Source organism: Polistes dominula, unplaced genomic scaffold (genome assembly GCF_049000335.1).
Source record: "Polistes dominula isolate Pdom_NZ unplaced genomic scaffold, Pdom_raw_medaka contig_73, whole genome shotgun sequence".
Lineage (NCBI taxonomy): Eukaryota > Metazoa > Arthropoda > Insecta > Hymenoptera > Vespidae > Polistes > Polistes dominula.
In genome coordinates, this window is record NW_028300951.1 from 7,296,668 (window position 1) to 7,306,576 (window position 9,909).

The 9,909-nt window shown below is 30.5% G+C and overlaps 1 protein-coding gene across 2 annotated transcripts; it reads left to right on the forward strand.

The window, feature by feature from the left end:
* The first annotated feature begins 1,892 nt into the window (after positions 1 to 1,892).
* LOC107069148 (uncharacterized) lies at positions 1,893 to 9,811 on the forward strand. 2 transcript variants are annotated; one of them, XM_015326183.2, is made up of 4 exons: positions 1,893 to 2,685; positions 3,153 to 3,247; positions 5,890 to 6,721; positions 6,823 to 9,811. In XM_015326183.2, exons 2-4 carry the CDS (start codon positions 3,157 to 3,159, stop codon positions 6,950 to 6,952), a joined length of 1,053 nt encoding a protein of 350 aa, XP_015181669.1. In that variant the 5' UTR covers positions 1,893 to 2,685; positions 3,153 to 3,156; the 3' UTR covers positions 6,953 to 9,811. The 2 variants fall into 2 exon arrangements, with proteins under 2 accessions (XP_015181669.1, XP_015181668.1); XM_015326182.2 differs by having other exon boundaries at positions 1,894 to 2,685; positions 3,125 to 3,247.
* The last annotated feature ends 98 nt before the right edge of the window (positions 9,812 to 9,909 follow it).

Sequence of the window (9,909 nt, forward strand, 5' to 3'; positions counted from 1 at the left end):
AATCATTATTCAACGGAAATTAAAAGAAAGAGAAAGGAAAGAAAAAATATAAAAGAAATGTTACTTTTCTTCTTTTAAATTAAAATCTTGAAATACTTTGAAATTGTTGAAATTCTTTTAAATGTGTTTTAAATGGGATTTAACAATTTCGTGCCAAGACCAGACGACAAAATACATTAACCGTACTCGATAAGAGCCTGTGCATGCTGAGATTTTCATACTGTTTTTTTTTTTTTTTTTTCAATACTATTTCACTCTCTTGTTCTTTTATGTTTATCTTGTTTCCTTTTTTTTTACTTTTTAAATATTTTTTTTAATTTCATTCTATCGCTTTTATTATTCTCGCGTGATTAAACGCGACTCAACGTCATTTCGCACGATCTTTGAATACGTCAAGGTTAATGAGACTCGATTAATCGTATAATGAATATTATATTTGTTTATTAATATCAAATATATTATTTTTCATATAACTTGTACAATTATCTGATCGAATGATAAAAGAAACTACACGTCAAGCTAATAATAACGTTCTAATAAAAAAATAAAAAAACTGGAATAAACAACAACAATTGACCTAAATGATTTCGGTTTAAGTAAACGTATTTTCAGGATTTAAACAAATAGTTGACCTAAATAATTTACAATCAATTTAAACTAACATTAGGAAATCAATAGCTGTTAACTTAAACGATTTCAACGTAACATTAATGTCAAAATTGGAGCTTAAATAATTTCGATATAATATAAAATATTTCAGAATTTACCTAACAGGTGACCTTAATTTCAATATAATCAAACTATTAACCTAAATAATATCAATTAATTTGAACCCAACATTAGAAGCGATAACCAACAGTTAACCTAAACGATTTAAACGTGTAACATAACATCCAAAATGAAACCTGATTTCGATATAATACGAAATATTCAAGAATATACCTAACAGTTGACCTCAATTTCAATGTAACACAAGATCACAAATGATATCCACTAACATTTGACCTAAATTACTTAGGTCTACGCAATCAAGTATAAATACTACTATTCTAACATTTACTTACGAAGGAAGAAATCTCTAATGTAACGTTTTAAAAAATATATATTTTTTAATTTATTTTTTTTGTATGTGATAAGTAAGATCCGCGATGGAAGGAAGGTACGATCTTGTTCCTTCACGTCATGATGATCTTTCTCGAGCGATCTTCCATCCAGGATGACATCAAGGCCGACGAAACTCGCGTCTCTTTCTAAACATGTCTCAACTACCTCCTCCTCCTCCTTCACCTCCTTAACCTCCTCCTTTTTCTTTCCCATACGTGCAAGAGAATCGAGATCGTTGCTAACAGCATGACTCCGAAATATAAATAATCGTACGTGATGACTACGAGGAAAAAGTATAGAAAAAAAATATAAATATGAAAATATGCGATAGTAACCACCAGTCCTTGAAAAAGGAACGAATCGTTAAACGTTCAATTTTCTACTATTTCTCCTATTTTTTACTTTTGTTTTTGTTATTGTTTCTTTTACGTTTTACCATTAAATGATTGAATCATGGATACCTACTTGAATCTCGTAAAGTGCACTTAAAAAAAAAAAAAAAGAAAGAACTTTCAAATGCTTACGAGAACAATATTATTATTCGGTTTCTAATATATGATATTTTTGTTATTTCATAATTAATTAACGAACTCACATACACACGGATGCCTCAATATTTTAATAGGACACTTTTCTTTTTGGAAATAAAAAGAAAAAGAATGAGACACGCAAAACGGAAAATGATGAAACAAATAACTTTGAAAATTTATTCGAAATAATATTAAATTAAGATACACGTAATAAATTAAATTATATTAAATATGATTATATTAAAAATAATAATAATAATAATAATAATAATAATAATAATAATAATAATAATAATAATAATAATAATAATAATAATAATTAATATAAAAAAGATCAAACATAACCGCCCCCACCGAAATCACTTATTACTTTTTTATTTTTTTTATTATTTAATATTTATTATTATTATATATTATTATTATATTAATTATATTATTGTTATTATTATATTTAATTATATTCATAACAAACGATCGCACTTTTGCATGAAAATTTTCGTTAAATATCGTAAATTAACGAATGATTTGAAAAAAAGAAAAACCAATAAAAAAAAGACAAATCTAATTTAATAAAAAATGATTGGTAATAAAAAAAAAATAAAAAAATACGAAAGAATATAAAATGTAATCTAAATCGAAATCGAATGGCATATAAGTCTATCAGAAATCGCATCATAACGACAAGTTAGTAAATCAGAAATGGGAAGAACGTGTGTACCTTATCCCCCTTTCCCCATCCCTGACATCAGCCCCCACAGTACCCCCCATCGTCCCCTTTGGGCCCCCATTCGGTACTATCTTTGACAGAAGACATCTAGTTTCCCCTGTCTCTTTCCCCCGTTGGCACCCCAGTTGTTCATCCAAACTCCCCCCACCATTACAACGTTGACCAAGAATCGTCTTTAGTCAGGTTGCTAGCAGCGCATCCTCTTGCACTCCCGTAAAGACTTTCTCCGAAAGACGGACAACTATATAAGCGAGATCGGTTGAGTTTGAAACACGTTAGACGAATTCGTACGAGGAAGACGAACGGGTCAGCTCGTCTTTACGGGTCGATATCTTTTTCTTCTTATTATTATTATTATTAATTAATTAATATAATAATAATACTAATAATAATAATAATAATAATAATAATAATAATAATATTGTTATTATGCAAAAATTTTTTATTATTATTATTATTATTATTATTATTATTATTATTCATTTTAATTTTTTGTTCGTTTTCATATTCATCTCGTTTTAAGTTAGAGGATACACACGTGGGGTTACGTTTAATATTTTATAATCGTTTATTGATAAAAATTTTTTTCCACCTTATATATATATATAGATAGATATATAATCGTGATAGTAGAAGTTTTTAATATTTAAAAAAAAACAATTGTCAGAGAGTACCGCGTTTTCGGCAAATTAATTTTGTCATTTTATTTTGTTTGTTTTCTTTTTTATTTTATTTTTTTTTTAATTTTATTGTTTCACTTTAGATCTTGATCGTTGATCTAATCTTAGCAGAACTATGAAGTCTGCTAACAATCGGCCGCCCTTCTTCCATCTGGTGGCTACCCTTATTGCTACCGCTGCTGTTTTTACCTCCGTTTGCGGTGAAGGTATGTGGATTACTTTTCTTTTTGATTTATTTTCTTAATTTTTATTTTTATATATTATTATTATTATTATTATTATTATTTAAATTGGTATTTATTTTTATTGTTTATCAGTCGTGAATTTTATGAGAATTTTAATACAATGTAATATTTATAATTTTTGATAAATACAAAGTAGGTTGATTAATTTTATAGATTATATATTTAATATTTGCAATTGAAATAAGAATATTTTGTGTTCCATTGAAAATTACAAATTTTATTAATATCTTATTTAGATTTTTATTTATTATCATTATTATCGTTTGAAAATTTGTTCGATTTGAAATAAATTTCTTTAACAGTTGAATATAATTTTTCATAATTTTTCATGGCATTCGATATTTAATTTATATTATTAAAAATATTTCATTTGTTCGTATTTGTTGAAATAAAAAAAAGAAAAGGTTCATCGACCGGTGGCCTAGTTTAAATCCAATGATATCCTTAATGAATTTATCATGAAAATTCGAATTCCAAAGCAATTCGAACGATTTCGTTTCTACGAACCGAAACACACGCGTGGCGTGTATTCTTGATGAACGCAAATCGTGTCTTGTAATTTCTCTCGCTTAGGATTTTACTATGTATCTTACATAGAAATGTATATAAATGTATAGAAATGTATACATAGCAGGTTGTAAAACCATCTCGAAAGTGTTACCCGTTTCTATTTATTATACATGTATATATGTATGTATGTGATTGTCGTGTAACGTGCCTAAGCACAGCAAAACCCATTGTATTACGCCGTGAGAATTTAGAGCAACTTCGATTGTTCTTCGTATTCCAACTTACAAATCAGTGTTAATTACATCCCATACGTGTATCATCAAAAAATACTTTTCAACGTTTGTTAAATCATTTAACACTTCTCTTTTTTCTACTTTTTTTAAACAAATTTTTCACACTTTTCTTTATATTTTATTATTCATTAGCTAATTACTATTATTATTATTATTTCATGAACATAATTCTTTCATTCATTTATTTTTAATTATATTATACATTTATTTATCTCATTTTCTTTAGATTTTTTGTTGTTTATAATTATTGATTTATCTTGTTATTTCTCATTCTTGTTTAATTAATCCTTTCGACATAGACAACTACAAAGTAAGTAAATTGTCAATGTAATTGGTCTTCCTTGGACGTTGCAAGAAATGCTATCAATGAATCAGCCTCTGATCACTATTGTTTTTAACTACACATACGTGCATTTATGTATTTATCTATAGAGATGCATCATGTAGCAATACTAGTTTCACGATTGGATGTCATTAACTTGTGATTACCATCCTTTTCTTTTATTACACGAAATTATTATCTTACGTGTAACATTTAATTTCTCTGTCTTTTTTTTCTCACTTTCAATGATTCTATACCGTAACGAAATCTGTTTTGTTAAATCAAGAAAGACAAAAAAAAAGTGTTTATACATTGATTTTTAAGAGTCTATGGAAAAATTTGTCAATGAGTAAGCTACTACGAAAATATTCGTCAATGCACGAGTCTACGTTAACAGTTGATCAATGATTTTTGTCTAGTCGTCCTATTCGTAGATTTATTCATTGCATTGATTAAATTCATCGTAGATACTTTTTCGAAATTGTACAATGAAAATTTTTGTGTATTACTTTTATTAATTAATCATCAATTTAATTCGTTCGTTTTATTCGTAGATTTCCAATTTCATTGAATAAATTCATCGTAGATATTAACAAAAATAAAAATTTATTTTCATCGCAAAATAAAATCATATAAATTCATTATTTTTATTTTATTTGTCGTAAAGTAAAACAACATTCGATCATCTCAAGATCACCTTGATCACTTTCAATGCCAGGTAAAACCGCATTACCGCAAAATCTTCGCAGACTAACATAATACGACTAAAACTAATAAGACGTTGGCTGGTCGAAGATCTTTCTAATCCTGATTAGAATTTTTTTTTTCGATTTAAATAGAAAGACATATACTTAAAATCCTTAATCACGTTTCGTTTAGAAATCTTTTTTTAACAAAATTCTTAGATGATTGGGAAAAGTCATTAGGATGAAGAAAAGTGAACAAAATGATTTGATAAATGAAAGATTGTTAGAAAAGTATAGCATCATATTTATCGAAGTATTACTTTGGTTATACTTTCACCGAGTTTACGGTAAATTTACGCAAGAAAAAGAGAGAAAAAGAGAGAGAGAGAGAGATTTGCTTATCTAGTTCAACAGTAGGTCGTACTCTAAATCACAAACGAACCGCGACATAATCAAAGTAACTTTCGATCGATAACACCAGAACATAACCAAAACCGGTCAAAATGGTGTATCCAATAGTTGAGTCAAAATAAAACTGGTCTTCATTATTTATAATTTATTTTCTTTTTTAATATTTCAATACAAGTAAATGAAACATTATTTATTTATACGTTGATGAAAAATTTCTAATTCGTTGATTTTTTTTATCAAAGTTTTAAGATTTTGACAAATAAAAGCTAATTCAATAATTACAGAAAAACAATTGGTTATATGTTAGATTGAAAACTTGTTAACCAATCATAAGTTTGAATTAGCATTGTTTAATAAAGAAAAAAAATAATTGATTTTCAGCACCAATTTCTGGTAGTTACTTACCACCCTCGACGAGTTATGGAACACCTAATCTAGGTGGTGGTGGAGGAGGAGGAGGAGGTGGTGGTGGAGGAATATCAACGAGCTACGGTGCACCAAGCGGAGGTGGAGGATGTGGATTTGGAGGATGCGGAGGTGGTGGTGGCGGTGGTGGCGCACCATCTGGTAGTTATGGGGCTCCTAGTCCTGGTGGATATTCCGGAGGTGGTGGTGGAAGTGGTGGTGGTGGCGGCGGTGGATTGTCTGGCAGTTATGGGGCACCACCATCCTCTAGCTATGGAGCACCATCAAGAGGTGGTGGTGGCGGTGGCTATTCCGGAGGAGGTGGTGGAGGAGGAATATCGAGCAGTTATGGGGCACCATCAGGTGGAAGGCCTTCGTCGAGTTATGGAGCACCATCAAGCGGTGGTGGATTTGGTGGCGGTTTCGGTGGTGGTTTCGGTGGTGGTGCTGGTGGTGGAAGTGGTGGATACTCAGGTGGCGGCGGCGGTAGACCATCGTCGAGTTATGGAGCACCATCGAACGGAGGAGGCAGACCATCTTCCTCTTACGGGGCACCCTCGTTCGGAGGTGGTAATGGCGGTGGTAGCAGCTACTCTGGTGGTGGCGGTGGAGGTTTCGGAGGAGGCGGTGGTTTCGGTGGTGGCAGCGGTGGATACTCGGGTGGAGGATCACCATCCTCAAGTTACGGAGCACCCTCGCGTGGAGGCGGAGGTGGTGGATACTCCGGTGGTGGAGGTGGCGGACCATCTTCCAGTTACGGTGCACCTTCCTTTGGTGGTGGCAGCGGAGGTGGTTTCGGTGGGGGCGGGTATGTTTGATCTTTTTTTTACTATCATTCTAATCTTATATATATATAATCAATAAATAGACATTAGTAACAATACTTCTTCATATGATTGTTTTATCCAGATCCGGTGGTTATTCCGGAGGCGGTGGCGGTGGCAGACCATCGTCCAGTTATGGTGCACCAAGTTTTGGAGGAAACGGTGGTTCCGGAGGTGGTCAAAGTTACGCTAGCAACGGTGGTTACCAATATTAAAATCACGCAATGTGTTCTATCCGCGAGATTTGGCATCCCGTTTCCTGCCTCCCTACCTCGTATACTCACTTTCATGAGTTTAAATAGAAATAATGGGACGCCATGGAAAATACTATCTAAGCCTTGCGACCAAAACAACGAGTTCATTTTCTTCTTAACGTTGACCAGCCATGAAACTAAGGGTTGCGATATTTGGACCGGACCAAAATCTCGCGGAATTCAATCCGATCGAAGTCAAACTAAGTATGGAAAATATTTATCTGATAAGCCGCCGTCGTCATTCGTATTATATTATTCAACTGAAATCTTTTTTCTTTACGACCCTTGCCATTTTTTTCTTTTTTTTCTTTATTTTACTACATTTAATCGAATTTGATATATACATAGATTATTCATTGATCGATACGAATCCAAACGAAAGAGACAAATCGATATTATTTCATCGAGAATAATTTTGATTTTAAAATACTAATATAAATCGAATTGTGATTTGATCGACGAATAAGTTTTACGAATGCAAGCAAACAAACAAACAAAAAATGAAAAGAAAAAGAAAAATGGAACCTTCCTCTTCGTCCCCTTTTTATGTTCACATTAGACAAAAAATCTCTATCTATAACTTATTTATTTTATAAAGACGCTTTTTATACTAATAAAGTAGCTGTGCTGAGAAAAACAATTGATAAACGAGTGTTTTATCCATGATTACATTATTATCACCACTACCTGCTATCATTATCACTCATTGCTAGCATATATATATAGATATTATTATTATTTCCTGAGAAAGTCAAAAATGGAATGAATGTGTGATGATAATCTTGTAAAGACTTAAACTAGAACCTACATACAACGCGCTATCGTAAGATATAAAAAAAGGTGTGCCTTTAAAGGTAAAGTTAGCTCACATCAGTCGTGGTACGAGTTACTTTTGTTCTAACTCGATTAATCGATTTATCGATCCTTTTCAACTCTTGAAGAAAAAAAAGCAGAAAGACAAAGAGACAGAGAGAGAGAGAAAGAATTGTCTTCTTTCTATTCCTGTTTTAACTCAGCTAAAAACGTACTATCGACCATATAAGTCCGATTTAAAAAAAGAAAAAAAGAAAAAGAACCACCAACTATCAAAACTAACTCACCGCCGTTATCCTTTCACATAACTTTCTCTTCTTCTTCTTCTTCTTTATTTTTTTTTTTGTTTTTCTTTTTTACTTTTCAGTGGTCACACAAGGCCATCTTGGTTTCAAAATGTCGTTGTGGTTTTACGTTTCCTATTAGTTAAATCGTTGAAAATAATAATTTATACGATATATCAGGGAATAATTAATTAATAATAATGCTATGATGAATTTTTATACACAGTTTTATTTTTAACATTTACAATCAACATCTTTTTTATTTTTGTTTTGTTTTTTTTTCTTTGTATACTTCTTACTCTTCTCTTTCTTCTTCTTCTTCTTCTTCTTCTTCAGTATACACGAATAATATATATATATATATATATATATATATATATATATATATATATAATGTGTGTATATATGTATATATATATATTATATATGTCATGTATTGTATTATAAAGTACCGTGTAACGCTTTGGTATTTAATTTTAAGTACATAGATGGATATATTGTATAATAATCTCCCATGGTTTTTTTTTTTGGTTGGAAATACGCGACAGAATTGGTGGAGATTAAATCGGTTGTTCGTTCTTTTTTTTTTCTTTTTTACTTTCTTTACACATCGTGTGATATTCATTTTATAGTTAATTATTTATTTATTTATTTATTTATTAGACTTACTACGATAATTTGTAGGCGCGTCACGGGGCTAAATGGAATTTTGAATTAGGGGTGGAATTTGTTGGTGATTAATGTTTAGGATTATTTATGCGTGTAATCAGGTTTGTATTATTATTATTATTATACAACAACGTTTTGTAAGTACGCATTGTCTTTCTTTGGGGTTTTTTTTTTTTTTTTAATTATTACAATAAACCCATTTATTCCTTCTTTTTTCTTTTTATTTTATTCTTTCTAAAGTTTTACTTTTTTGCTTTTTTTTTTGTCCAATCGAAACAAAGTATAACGACCTCGAACACGCCATATACGTTTAAATATAATATTTTATTGATTTGTATAAGTACTCGCGAGTTCATCGACCCTTCGAATGAATTTTTTCGAAGACCAAAAAAAAGTTCAAATTACATTTTTATTATTTAACTTATATAATTGTAATTCTCTTTTCTTTTTTTCTTCTTTTTTTTTTTTTTATTTTTCTTTTTCGTTGGCAAGGATTAACGACGACACATAAACGCGTACACACACATTCATATTTCGTGCTTTTTTTCGGCGTACGTACAGCCCACTTTTTTTTTTTGTTAATTTTTTTTCTTTTTTTCAATTTTTTTTCTTTTTCCTTTCATAAATATTAATTACGTGAACATTTAAAACCCCCTCTCGACTTTAATATACTTCTTCATTTCCTTCTTTTTTCCATTACGAAGGAAATAAAAATAGGAGATGGGAAAAATACGAAGGATTTCGGTATGGGAGGGGGTGGATGGGGGGGGAGGACAATCATTTACGCGGCTTTCGATTCTTTCTTTTTCTTTCTTTTAAATAGGAATTAAAATTAAAGGGGCGAATTTCTGTCTGTCTGTCTGTCTTTCTTTCTTTTTTCTTTTTTTTTTTCTTTTTTTTTTCCTTTAATACAGAAAAGAGGAAGAGAAAAATAAAACACCACGCGAAAAGAAATTCGTCCGCTTTAATTGTTATTAAATTTTCCTATTATATTAATGAGCATTGCAGAGCACGTAGCATTAATTTATTTATTCATTTTACGATTATAAGAACGCCCATTCTAATACTTGATAAGTTATTAATTATATCGTATATACATTATGTCATTCCGTTCTTTCTTTTTTTATTTCTTTTTTTTGTTTTTTTTTATTA

Coding starts and splice junctions, on each gene's coding strand:
- LOC107069148 (XM_015326183.2), top strand. CDS start 3,157: ATGAAGTCTGCTAACAATCGGCCGCCCTTCTTCCATCTGGTGGCTACC. Junction 3,248..5,889: donor TACCTCCGTTTGCGGTGAAG/GTATGTGGATTA, acceptor ATTGATTTTCAG/CACCAATTTCTGGTAGTTAC. Junction 6,722..6,822: donor GGTGGTTTCGGTGGGGGCGG/GTATGTTTGATC, acceptor TGTTTTATCCAG/ATCCGGTGGTTATTCCGGAG.